At 39.4% G+C, this 14,561-nt stretch overlaps 1 protein-coding gene across 3 annotated transcripts in view; it reads right to left on the bottom strand.

The window, feature by feature from the left end:
- Positions 1–14,561, bottom strand: part of YEATS2 (YEATS domain containing 2) — a 94,701-nt gene that overhangs the window by 53,351 nt on the left and 26,789 nt on the right. For all 3 annotated transcript variants that reach the window (XM_021718880.1, XM_021718879.1, XM_021718881.1), the window contains 3 exons: positions 10,091–10,202; positions 3,715–3,759; positions 1,011–1,191 (listed from right to left, as the gene is read on the bottom strand). In XM_021718880.1, the coding sequence (XP_021574555.1) occupies positions 1,011–1,191; positions 3,715–3,759; positions 10,091–10,202 (338 nt within the window). The remainder of the gene's footprint in view (positions 1–1,010; positions 1,192–3,714; positions 3,760–10,090; positions 10,203–14,561) is intronic.

Genomic DNA, 14,561 nt, shown 5'->3' with positions numbered 1-14,561 from the left:
CAGCTCCCGGCCACCGCAGCCTCGACCTGCTGGGCTCCGGCAATCCTTCCGCCTCAGCCTTCCGAGTAGCCGGAATTACAGGCACGTGCTATCACGCCCGGCTGATTTTTTGATTTATTGTAGAGATGAGGTCTCCATGCCCAGGTGGGTCTCGAACCCATGGGCTCAGGCAATCCACTCACCTCAGCCTCCCAAAGGCACGGGATTACAGGCTGAGCCACCGAGCCCGGCTACGGCCATTAGAACTTTAAAGAAGCCAGGTGTGGTGGCCCACACCTGTAATCCCAGGACCTTAGGAGGCAGAGGCAAGAGAACAGCCTGAGCCCAGGGATTTGAGACTAGCCTGAGCAACTTGGCAAGACCCTGTCTCTACTACAAACCAAAAAAAATTAGCCAGGCATGGTGACACATGCCTATGGTTCCAGCTACTTGGGAAGCTGAGGCAGAAGGATCGCCTGAGCCCAGCAGGTCAAGGCTGCAGTGGCCATGAGCATGCCACTGCACTCCAGTTTGGGAGTCAGAATGAGACTCGGACTCAAAAAAAAAAAACAACAACAACTTTATAAAACAACGTTTTCACTGGGCTCGGTGGCTCAGCCTGTAATCCCGTGCCTTTGGGAGGCTGAGGTGAGTGGATTGCCTGAGCCCGCGGGTTCGAGATCCGCCTGGGCAGCGAGACCTCATCCCTACAATAAATTCCGGCTATTTGGAAGGCTGAGGTGGAAGGATCGCCGGAGCCCAGCAGATAGAGGCTGCAGTGGCCGGGAACAGCCACTGCACTCTAGTCTGGGCGACAGAGTGAGACGCCAACTCAAAAATAAATAAATAAATAAAACAACGTTTTCTGAAAAGAGTAGAGATTTGGCTATTTTCATAATAGAACCTACGTAGTAGAGAAAGCATGTCTGTTTATAGAAAGTTTCTTTTTTCACACACTGTAGGTCTCTGAAGGCAGCAAATGAGAAAAGAAAGCCCCGAGTGACTTGACACAAGGAAAAATACTGTAGTACCTTTCTCCACGGAGGCATCAGGTACTGGCTCATGTGACTGCTTTATTGGTGAAGAAGCTTTCACTGGAGCTGGAATGGTCAAAGGCAAAGATGGAGGGGCATCAGAGATGTCTGACTCGGAGGACTGAGGATAAATGTAGTCTTCTCCAAGAGAATGGCGATGGAGTTCAACATCCACTACCTATACAATTGGGAAATAATTGGGCTCATAAATCCATCATCAATATCACAGAAAGCTTAAGTTCTGTCCCAGAGTGTGGTATAAAAGATGTGACAAATGATTTCTAGTTACACTTCAAAGGCAATTTCAATCTGAAAAACTAAAGAATTTTTCCTAGAAAATAATCTAGGATATATGGCTTAGCAGATATATATTTCAGTGAAATGAATCACAAAATTGGGGTCTTTCCACTTGCTATTTCTACTCCTTAGAAAACTATTCCTCCAGAACTCTGCATTTCCATCTTTCTTACCAGTAGTTCTCAAACAAATGCCAAGTTCTAAGAGAGAACCCTAAGCATTCAAGCTTAAGAAACTCCCTGTGCCCCCAGCTACTCTCATCTTCATGGCACTTATTTAGAACTGAAATTATCTTTTCTTGCTTTTGTGTTCACATTTACCCTACCCATTCTCAACACCAAGAATCTAACTCCTTAAGGAAAGATGCTATCTTGTTTATTTCTGTATTCCCAGCACCTAGATCATGCCTAGCATATAGTAGGTGCTCAATAAATATCTTCTGATGTAACACAGCTCATTTCTGTAGGCAGAGTAAGATATGACTAGCTAACTAATGACTACTGCTGATATTATATCATAAATATTAAAAAAGGGGGAGAGGGTGGAGAACAAAGTTGGAGGCCTTATACTTCCTAATTTCAAAATTTATAACAAAGCTACAGTAATCAGAAACAGTAAGGTACTGGAGTAAAGGCAGACATACAGAGTAATGGAATAGAATAAAACCTCACATATCCAGTCAAATGATCATCAACAAGGGTGCCAAGACCATTCAATGAGAGAAAGGACAGTATTTTCAACAAATGCTGCTAGTAAAACTGAATATCCACATGTAAAGAATGCAGCTGGATCCCTACCTTATACTATTTATCAAAATTAATTAAAAATGGATTAAAAACATAAACAAGAGCTTAAACAACATTTTTTGTCTACTTATATAGAGAAAAAGCTTATGTAGAGAAAAGGCTTGATTTGGTAATGATTTCTGGTATATGACACCAAAAGCACAGGCAACAAAAGAAAAAAATAGAAAAACGGGACACCAAACTTTTGCTAATCAAAAAACAATCAACAAAATGAAAATGCAGAAATAAATCACAGAATGGGAATAAATATTTAGGAATCATATACCTTGACCAGGGTTAATATTAAAGATATATGAAGAACTCCTACAACTTAGAAACAACAAAAAAACTAACAACCTGATTAAAAGTAGGCAAAAGAACAGATATTTCTCCAAAGAAGATATACATATAAATGCAAATTAAAACCACAAGATACCACTTCACAATCATTAGCATAACTATTATAAATTAAAAAAAACCAAACAGAAAATAACATAGTAGGGATGTGAACTGTGTACTGTTGGTGGGAATGTAAAATGGTGTTGCTTCCAGGAAAACTATAGTGGTAGTTCCTAAAAAAATTAAAAATAGAATTACCATATGACCCAGCAATTCCACCTCTGGGTACATACACGAAAGAACTGAAGTCAGGGATTCAATGTATACCATGCACATGGGGCCATGTACACCATGACCACAGCAGCATTATTAAAAATAGCCAAACGAAGCCGGGCTCGGTGGCTCAGCCTGTAATCCCGCGCCTTTGGGAGGCCGAGGTGAGTGGATTGCTGAGCCCGCAGGTTCGTGACCTGCCTGGGCAACTTGGCGAGACCTCATCTCTACAATAATTCAAAAAATTAGCCGGGCGTGGTAGCGCGTGCCTGTAATTCCGGCTACTCGGAAGGCTGAGGCGGAAGGATCGCCGGAGCCCCGCAGGTCAAGGCTGCGGTGGCCAGGAGCGGCCACTGCACTCCGGTCTGGGCGACAGAGTGAGACTCCAACTCAAAAAAAAAAAAAAAAACAGCCAAACGGGGAAAGCAACTCATGTCCATTGATAGATGAATGGACAAACAAAATGTGGTACAGACATACAACACAGTACTAGTCAGCCTTAAAAAGAAAAAATTCTGACACATGCTACAACATGGATGAAATCTAAGGACATTATGCTAAGCAAAATAAGGCAATCACAAGACAAATACTATGATTCCACTTATTTGAGGTACCCTAGAGTAGCAGTGAAATTCATAATGACAGAGAGTACAATGGTGGCCGCTGGGGCTGAGGGGAGGGAGTAGTGAACAGTAGGGGAGGGAGGAGTGGATACTATTGTTTAACAAGTACAGAGTTTCAGTTCTGCAAGATGAAAAGAGTTCTAGAGATGGACTGTGATGATGGTTGCAAAATAACATGAATGTACTTAATATCACTGAACTGTACACAGAAAAAATGGATAAGATGACAAATCTTGTTTTTTAACTACAATTTAAAAGAAAGAAAGAAAAACAAAAAAGGGGTTGGAGGAGATCAACTTTAAAATTTCCTTTTTTCCCAAATTAAAAATGAAGATCAATTTTCATTCTACTTGTTCCCAAATAATACTGTAGGAGAAAACCTACCGTTTCAGCTCCCAGAGTCTGCAAGCCAGTATAAGTTCTATCCAGCTATGAAAAAGACAAAAGGGAGAGTGTTAAATTTCACTGCGCTTATTAATCCTAGGATACAATCTTATCTAAAACCTTTTTTTAACCACAAGTGTTCACACCATAGGATCTACTTTTTCATAATTCTTTTTTTTTTTGAGTTGGAGTCTCACTCAGTCGCCCAGACTGGAGTGCAGTGGCCGCTCCTGGCCACCGCAGCCTCGACCTGTTGGGCTCCGGCGATCCTTCCGCCTCAGCCTTCCAAGTAGCTGGAACTACAGGCGCACGCTACCACGCACGGCTAATTTTTGATTTATTGTAGAGATGAGGTCTCACCAAGTTGCCCAGGCGGGTCTTGAACCTGCGGGTTCAGGCAATAATTCTTAATGTATAGTATCAATTCACCACTTCAGTTAAAAATCTTTAATGTTCTGGGACAAGATAACCCTTTTAATTAACTAATTAATTAATTAGTCCTTTTGAATTGTACTAGTTGCTCTGGATACATTTTCCCTGATAACGGACTTCCCCTTTACTTAGTACATCTTTCTGATTTTCATCATTCTTTACAATTTTTTTCTTTTTCTTTTTTTTTTAAGTTGGAGTCTCATTCTATTGCCCAGGGTGTAGTGCAGTGGCACACTCACGGCGACCCCAGCGTTGACCTGCTGGGCTCCGGCTCTGGCAATACTTCCTTCTATCTCAGCCTTCCAAGAAGCTGAACTACAGGCTCACACTACCACGCCTGGTTAATTTTTTTTTTTTTTAAGTGAGAAAGCAGGATTTATTCAGAAGACAAAAAAGCTCCCACAGCAGGAGGAGACCCAAAGGGGTTGCCCCCTAGCTAATTTTTGATTACAGAGCCAAGGTCTGGCCAAGGTGCCCAGGCTGGTCTTGGACCTGCAGCCTCAGGCAATCCACTCTCCTCAGCCTCCCAAAGTGCTGGGATTACAGGCTCCGCTACTGAGCCTGGCCCCATCATTCTTTACAAAGGGAACTCTACTGTTTAATTTTTTCCTTTTTCCACATTATTGTCTTCTGATTAGAATTGCTCATTATCTTTATCTCAAGTTGTAGTTGAAATTTCTAGGAGTTGGAACTTCAGAGGGAAAGATGGTTATAGCAAAATGAATCCCCAAGGAAAATAAATCAGGGTTCTGCAGATGTCAGACCACTACTGATCCAAGATCAAGTTTTCTCTGGTATAAAATAAAGGCAATGTCAAGAACTATGAGAGGCAACAAGATATCACAATTAGAGGTAAGGACTGTGGAGCCAGTCAGCCAGGTTTGAATTCTAGCTCAATTTTTTTTTTTTTTTTTGAGTCAGGGGTTTTCACTCTATCACCCAGGCATGATCACAGCTCACCATAGCCTCAAACTCCTGGGGCTCAAACAATCCTCCCATCTCAACCTCCCAAGTACTTGGGACTACGTGTGCACTATTTACACCTGGCTAATTTTTTGATCTTTTTTTTTTGAGTTGGAGTCTCACTCCGTCACCTAGGTTGGAGTGCAGTGGCATGCTCATGGCCTCCCCAGCGGTGACCTGCCGGGCTCAGGTGATCCTTCCGCCTCAGCTTTCCAAGTAGCTGGAACTACAGGCACGTGCCACCACGCCTGGCTAATTTTTAAAAAAAATTTATTGTAGAGATGAGGTCTTGCCAAGTTGCCCAGGCTGTTCTCGAACCCATGGGCTCAGGCAATCCCCTCACCCTGACCTCCCAAAGTACTGAGATTACAGGCTTGAGCTACCATGCCTGGACAATTTTTTGACTTTTTGTAGAGGCAATGTCTTGCTATGCCACCCAGGCTGGTCTCAAACTTCTGGGCTCAAGCAATTCTCCCACTTCTTCCTCCCAAAGTGCTGGGATTATAGGCATCAGCCACTGCAGGCAGCCTCTACACTATAATTTTAATTATACACTTCTAAAAACCTATTCTAAGAACAATCTAAAAATGGAGGAAGTTTTACACAAAAGATGTTTACATAGCATTATTTGTAACCACAAACTAAAAACAATACAAATATCCAGTAACAGAGGATTAAAAAAAACCATGGCCCATCAATTTGTGAAATATTATGCAGCCATGTAGATGAGGTTCACAAAGACTGTGTAAAAACATTTTAAATTGGCTATAAATAATTTTAAACACACACTGCACGTGTATCATACACACGTGAAAAGATACATTATATAGTAAGCACTTTGAAAAAAAGAATGAAAATTCAGACAGCAGAGGCAATGTTAATGACTTCAAATGTATTGACTATGATTATTTTTTAGAAGAGTACAAATATTAATATAACCAAAAGAGCTTATAATTGCACAGAAAAATGCTAAGTTAATATTTGTTTTAAAATTTATATTCCATAATGTTTATATTGTTAAGTGACAGTGTCAAGAAGACTGACAAGGAGAAAATGAGTACATTGTGAAAAGAAAGACAGAGGGAAAGAAGATGAAGTCAGGGGTAGGTTAGTAAACACAAGATTTAAAAGTTTTGTAAGAGGTAGAGGTCAAGTCTATATGAATTCCTCAGCAGCCAACACAGAGAGGACAACTCAGTTAGTCATGAGATTTAGCATTCATAAGATCAAAAAGCAATACAGGGTGGATTAACACTTCATAGGGTCAGGCACAGTGGCTCAAATTTGTAGTCCCGGCACTTTGGATTGCCTGAGCCCACAGGTTCGAGAACAGCCTGGGCAACTTGGCGAGACCTCATCTCTACAATAAATAAAAAAAATTGGACATAGCAGTACACAACTGTAGTTCTGGCTACTTGGAAAGGTAAGACGAAAAGGATCACCTGAGCCCAGCAGGTCAAAGCTGGGGTGGCCGTGAGCCTGCCACTGCAGTCCAGCTTGGGTGATGAAGTGACTCCAACTCAAAAAAAAAAAAAAAAAAAAAAAGTTCATGGAAGAGATCTAGAGTTTTCATTATTTAAACCTTAGCCAACAGTGTGATTGCTAAAAAGATATAGGCAATTATGTTACATCTATTCACATATCCTCCAGAGAATAAAATTAATAGTCTCTCTGGAATCTGCACTGACACGTTTCATTGCTGAGATCAAATGTTAAGAACAACACTGATAAAACAGAACTGTTATCAAAACACTAGGAGAAACTGGAAAATGTAGCATACAAGAAATGTTACAGAAATCGATTTTGCATGGAGAATAAATAATTTAAAGAGAAACATAAAAAGCTATCTATTCTCAAACATTTTTAGGGTTTTTATAAAACCAAGTCTTATTCTGAATTATTTTGGAAATCAAAATAGGACAAATGGGTCAGGTTTTTTGTTTCTGTTTTTTTTAAAGCAGTTTTAGGTAAATTTATGAAAGAAAGTTTACTTACTAAATGGCTCACGTACTGTCTTTGGAAGAGTTGTGTTCCTTCCAAAGTAAAGGTTTGGGGAGAGATTAATGTCTACTTGCCAGAAATGTAGGATATGGGAATTTCACACATTCTAGGAACTTTGAAATTTACATAACTCTAATACCTAGAGCATTTAATATTTAATGTAATATTTACAGTATCAAATACACATTTTTATTTACTATAGAATTTCAGAATACAGAAATCATTGTGACTTAAACAGCCAGGAAGAGTTACACAGGAACTTGAAGAATGGAAAAAATCCAGACAAGTATTCAAGGAGAGGAAGAGCATGAAAAAACACAGGAAGAAGGCCACAGGCATCTCCAGGACATGAACAGACTGACATGGCTGGAACAGAATCTGATACAGAGGACTGGTGCAGATAATTTAGGGGGAAGATGTTGAGTCAAAATGTGGAAAATCCTGGAAGGCATGCAGGGGAGTCTGAACCTGAACAGGAATTCAATCAACTGTTCTGAAAGAGGAATAGCATAATGATTCTGCTGTTTTAAACCAACCATCAGATGGTGCTATGTAGAATTGACAGGGGGGGAAAGAAGGTAGAATAAAGAGCCAATCAGGAAGCAGTAGAAAAACAGCCTAGCAACAGCGAGGGGGCAGAGGCAGAATGGAAAAGAGATTATGAAGAAAGAGTAACAGTCTGTGAGCGACTGAACAAATATTTAGAAAAAGGAAGAATCAAAGATAGTTCTGATAGTTAACATGGAAATGGTAAGAAAACTGATACTGCAGTACAAAACAGAATCACATGGCCACAATACAGGTGCTTAAGGTCTGAAGGCCAATACACAATGAAACAATAAAACCAAGGAGAGAGGGTCTTCCTCCGAATTAAGCTTTGGCTTGAAGGAATGTTGTGGCTGGTTTGATCTTCTATCCAGACCACTTAAACTTTCTCCCTACAAGCAAGACTGTTTTGCATTATTATCATCTGTGTGTTCACCGGAGCAGCACACTTAATTCCCTTCAAGATCTTTTTCTTTTCACTCATAACTTGGCTGTTTGGCACAATAATCCAGCTGTCAGTCTATCTTAGCTTTTGACATGCCTTGCCTTTCTCACTAAGTTTAACTGTCTCCAGCTTTCAATTTAAAGTGAGAGATGTGCAACTATCCCTTTCACTTGAAACTTAGAGGTCACTATAAGGTAATTATTTGGAATAATTTTAATATTGCTGTGTCTCAGGAAATAAAAAGGCCTGAGAAAAAAGAAAGAGACAAAGAATGGCTGGTCAGAGAAGCAGTAAGAACACGCACATTGATTGATTAAGTTCATCATCTTATATGGGCATGGTCTGTGGCACTCCACAATAATTACAATAGTAACATCAAAGATCACCAATCACACATCACCAAAACATTTACAATAATGAAAAAGTTTGAGAATATTTTGAGAATTACCAAAATGTGACACAGACATATAAAGTGAGCATAGTTACTGGAAAAATGGTGCCAAAAGATTTGCTTGACACAGGGCTGCCACAAACCTTCAATTTATACAAAACACAGTTATTTGTGAAGCACAATAAGACAAGATATGCCTGCACTCTGCTTTTTACCTACTTTAGTGATTGTTTTCTTCCATATATAGCAAACGCTCCATGAAATATAATATATAATGGCTGCATAATAAACCACATGGACATAGCTGTCATTGAAGGATTTCTTACAACACAATAGTTAATCTCATAACTTCTGCTTGGTTTTTTTTTTTTCTTTTGAGTTAGTCTTACTCCGTCATCCAAGCTGGAGTGCAGTGGCATGCTCACCCCAGCGTCAACCTGCTGAGCTCCAGTGATCCTTCCGCCTCAGCCTTCCAAGTAGTCAAAACTACCACACCTGGCTAATTTTTTTTTTTTTTTTTTAATTGTAGCGACAAGGTCTCGACAAGTTGCCCAAGCTGGTCTCAAACCCACAGGCTCAGGCAATCCACTCGCCTGGGCCTTCCAAAGTGCTGGGATTACAGGCTGAGCCACCGAGCCCAGTTGACTTCATTATTTCTGAAACATGTCCACCTGTATCTTTACCCACATAAAATAAACATATCTTTTAACTTATGAAATAAACAGACAAGATTATTTGTCCCATTTTATAGAAAAGTAAATAGATTTTAAAAAAACAAGTCTTCTGATTACCTGACCACTGAAGTCTATCTTTTAAAAGAATATATGTTGTGCCATAAAGTGACCCCCCTGCCCCACTGTTCAGAGAACAAAGAAGTGTTGTAGCAGTATGTATAACACACTCAAAAACATGACTGCTATACTACTCTCCTTGGCCACTGCACTCAGAACACCTAACACTGCCACTTTAAATTGAACAATACAGATCTGAACTGCATGGGTATACTTTTACGCAGTTTTTCTTCCACTTCTCCCACCTGAAAACACAAACCCAACACCTCCACTTCCTCCTCAGTCTACTCAACATGAAGAAAATGAGGATGAAGACCTCTACAATGATCCGCTTTCACTTAATGAACAGCAAATATATTTTATCTTCTTTATTATTTTACTTTGAGACAGGGTCTTGCTCTGTCATCCAGGTTGACGTGCAGTGGCTTAATCATAGCTCACTGCAGCTTTAATGTCCTGAGCTCAAGCAATCCTCCCACCTCAGCCTCCCCAGTAACTAGGACTACAGGCACACGTGACTACACCCAGCTCCTTACGATTCTCTTAATAGCATTTCTTTTCTCTAGCTTACTTTACTATAAGGATATAGTATAAACTAGATATACAAAAAATGTGTTAATCAATGTTTATGTCATCAGTAAGGCTGCTAGTCAACAGTAGGGTATTAGTAGGTAAGTTTTTGGGGAGTCAGAATTTATATGCTAATTTTGCAGGGGTCAATATCCCTAAACCCAGTGTTGTTTAAGAGTCAAATGTAGCTGGTGAAAAAATACTTCATTTCTGGGGAGCAATGTTTTATTACAATACCTTCAGATTATGTATGATATCTATCCGCTTGTTCTGGCTGTCCTTAAAGTGAACTTGAACTCTGACAGGAAACTCACCCCAGCCTCTTCTGGTCAGATGAAAAGGAGGCTCTCTAAGGAAAAGCAGATATTAACACATTCATCCATGTTCATCTTCCCATGCTAGACAGTATAAGTTTTCTCATAATGGATAAATTAGAAATTCATATCCTTCTAAGAATGATTTAGGCTTCTCCATTTGAAGCTAAATCAACATGCTATCATTTGCTAAAAAATTAAATTATAAAAGAAAAATTTAACTCAACCTATATTAAACTTTCAGCCAGGTGCAAGTGCTCATATCTGTAATCCCAGCTCCTTGGGAGGCAGAGGTGACAGGATTACTGAGCAAATGTGTTCGAGAACAGTCTGGGCAACTTGGCAAGACCTCATCTTTGCAAGAAATCAAAAAATTAGACAGGCACGGTGGTATATGCCTATAGTTCCAGATACTTGGAAGGCTGAGGTGGAAGGATTGCTTGAGCCCAGTAGGTCAAGGTTGCGGTAGCCATTAGCATGCCGCTGGCACTCCAACCTGGGTTACAGAGTGAGACTCTGACTCAAAAAGTAAATAATGAACTTTCAATTACTAAATGCCAAGAGTTAAGAGTATACTTAGACCACATAATCCAAAGTCATTTTCACAGACAAAGAAACTAAGGTAATCTACTAAATACCACACAACAGAGAGCAGGGATCCTTAACTGGCAATTGACGGACACAGGCTGTGAGGTATATGTTCCTTATCCCAAACCCTCACATGTGCTCCTCCACTGAGGTAAAACAAAATAAATCAAGAAAATGTTCAATCTGAAAGTGATAAATTACTTAAAATTATCTGCTAAGAGACCTAAAAGAAAAATCCTATGTTCACAATATAATCTGCTCTAAATAGCAACTATGATTTTAGTGGGGAGAGGGAAATATGTGTGAATGCTAACTGGACTGGAGAATTCTCATCACAATGTAATTTGCAAAGGGGAAAAAAAAAAAGAAATTGATGGAACAAGATTACCAAACTGTTACTAAATGGTGATGAGTACATGAGCATTCATTATACTCTTTACTTCTGCATATTTGAAATTTCTCATAATAAAAAAAAAACCACAAATTTAATTGAGAGATCTTTAAGTACTCAAAACAATAGTGTTTAAATTAAAGGGAAAGAAAGAGAATGACTTTAAAATGAAAACGTTTGCTATGAATCCCTAGCTTGGAAGTGTTGCAATGAGAGATTTCAAAATTACAGAGAAAGAAAATGTCAACGAGATGTGCTTTTGGAAAATTAAGAAGAGACACGAATAAGGGCAGAGTCCAAGAACATGACCTGAGAGGAGTCTAACAGATGTGAATTAACAAGCAACGAGCCAGGAGCTAACAGAAGAGTTCAAGATGGAAAAAATCCCTGAAGTATGAGAGTAGCCAAGAAAGCAGAAATTTAAGAAATATACAATAAACCAGAGAGAAAAGATAGCAAAGAAAACTAGAATGCCCTGGATGGAAAAAACCAGTCAAATACCAGCTGAGGTAAAAGAAGTAGTCAAGATGTTGGTATAGAACAGGCTCTGGGTCAAATAACAAGGTAGACTTGAGATAGTAGTAGAACAGGAATCCAAAGCCAGAGAAAAAGTGGGGCCTAGAGGCATGATGGGCTTATTAAACAGAGTACTTAGGCCAGGTGTGGTGGCTCATGTCTATAATCCCAGCACTTTGGGAGGCTGAGGCAGGCAGACTGCTTCAGTCCAGGAGTTCAAGGCCAGCCTGGGCAACATAGCAAATCCTCACCTCTACAAAAAAATTAAAAAATTAGCCTGGTGTGGTGGCGTGTGCCTGTAGTCCCAGTTTCTCGGGATGCTGAGGTGGAAGGATCACTTAAGCCCAGGAGGTCAAGGCTGCCATGAGTTGTGATCGTCATGATCATGCCACTGTACTCCAGCATGGGTGACAGAGTGAGACCCAGACTTAGAAAAAAAAAAAGAGTACTTAATAAAAATTATCTTAATGTTAAGTTTGGTCATTTAAATTCCAGTAAAGCTAAGTGGTAAGTCTAAACCAATTTTGTAATATTCTTCAATCAGACCATATGCTGAATTTCTCTCACAGTGGATATAATAAATTAGGTATGTTTCTTAATTTACATTCAACTGTCCTCTAGACACACAATAGTATGAGTAGATAATGTCAGACTGATGCAGGGCACAGCAAGTCTACTTGACTTCTAATAAAGCAGCCTATAAAACTGCATCACCATCTAAGTAATTTGTTTTTACTTTTTGGTTCTTACTTTTCTAATGGAGCTACTAGAAAATTCAGTAAATAGTCAAGAAAGACTGTTGCCAGGAAAGACAGAAAAAGAACCTAAAGTCAGGAAAAAGGAACAATGCTTTTTAACAGGAAATTCCTCCATAATATATTTTGGAGCAAAAATCTAAGACCAACCGACAGACATTATCTATGAAAATGTTATACTTCAAAAGATACGTTACTTCACACACAAGAAGACTGCTTCCTCTGAATAAACTTTCAATATTTCTAGATTCCTCATAGAAGGTGCAATATATTAGTGGCCAAGAAGGAAAAATGATAAAACAATAGAGCTTTAAAAAAAACTTTATTAGAAACATAAAATGGAGTATAACTCCTTGCTCAACTAAATAATTTCAGTGGCCAACTAGCCTTTCAGGATCACTCCTAGTGACCCAGATCTTACTATTTAATAAGATTCTCTATTACATTTCTAAATGGCTCTGTTATAAAAATATGTCCTCTACCTCCTCCATGTTAGTTCTAGATATGCCATTTGTAATCACAAAGAGTAAATTCTTCCTCCATATAAGAGACCTTCAAAAGAACTAAAACACTCCCTAAATCTTTTCTTTTCTGGAGGAATACCTCGGTTCCTCACAAGAGCAGTAGCAGCAAATGCTTAAGAGTGTTTCCAATGATACAACCACTGTTTTAAGCACTTTCTAGCTACTAACTTAACTAATCTTTACAACCACACTATGAAATATTCCCTCTGAGACACAGCGAGGCTGAATAACTAACCTGCGTGAACCAGGATTCAAACTCACGCAATAGCCTCCATAGGCCATGCTTAACCACTGTGCTAGTTCATGTCCCCATGGTGGCAAACCTAGCCACCACCCAGACCACTGTCCTCCAAATGCACAATAGTATAACTAGATGTCGTCAGACTGGTGCAGAGCATGGCAAGTCTACTTGACTTCTAATAAAGCAGCCTAAAGAACTGCATTACCATGCTAAGTAATTTTTTACTTTTCTAATGTGGCTACTGGAAAAATTTAAATTACATATGTGGCTCACAACATATTTCTATTGGACAGCACTGCTCCACAGAGTTCCTACATCCAAGCTGAATGAAACAGATGCAAACATTTTGGAACGGTTCACTATGATTTCCTCTGAGAGCCCAATCCACCCTAGTCTCGCATGCACCAAGGGCAGGAATGCTCCACTGAACCTCTTAAAGGCAGGGACCACGTGTTCTTCACCTTTGTGACCCCTGTATCAATCAAGCCCTAAGCCTAGCACAAATTTAGTGAACGTCATGTACCTAAAAGCAAAGTTTACAATCCTGGCTTTTAGGAAATTGGCAAAAAACTGTTACAACAACTGAACTAAAAGATGCTTCTATGGGAACAGAATCTACCCATGCTCCTAGTCAGGTAATGTGCTGCGATGAAGAGATTGAGGATACATGAGAAACACATTTGTGCACTGATCCACAGGTAACATTGACCACAAGTTTCAAGGCAGCTGCAAAAGCCCTCCTCATGCATCAGAATACTTTTAATACCTAGCACAACAAATATCTTAATAAGAGTCCTGTAAAGAACATGAGTTATAATTAAGCCTAGGACACATGTTAATAGTTCTATCCTAATTTATATTGGCTACACCACATCTGGAGTTTTAGGTTCAGTTCTAAAAATTCTGCATTAGGAGGGAATAGAGATAAAGTGAAGTGTGTCAAAGAATATAACCTGAATAGCAAAGGAACATAAAACACAGTCACATGAGTGACAACTGAAACAAATGTGAATGAGACCCAACAGCTGCTTTCAAATACAGTATGTGAACAAGCACTCCATGGAAAAGGGATTATGATAATTCTGTGTGGTATCACAAGACGTATGAAGTTTACTGTTTAAAAGTTAGAGGAAGTTCAATCTCTGCTCATATAATTAAAAACTTCCAAACAAACACAGCCACCTACAAATGGAATGACTCATCTTATGAATTCAATAATTCACTCAGCATCCAACGTGAAAAGAACATTTACTACATGCTAGAAACTATGCTATACCCTGGTAATATTAAGACAAGGAAGACAAGGCCCCAAACATCAAGAAGCTCTAAGTTTAGTAAAGGAGGCATATATGTAAATTAAGTGTAGTAATAGACTTATT

This window comes from Carlito syrichta, unplaced genomic scaffold, assembly GCF_000164805.1.
Source record: "Carlito syrichta isolate Samal-C Ts95f unplaced genomic scaffold, Tarsius_syrichta-2.0.1 Scaffold313936, whole genome shotgun sequence".
Taxonomy (NCBI): domain Eukaryota; kingdom Metazoa; phylum Chordata; class Mammalia; order Primates; family Tarsiidae; genus Carlito; species Carlito syrichta.
This window is presented reverse-complemented; position numbering and strand designations above follow the sequence as displayed.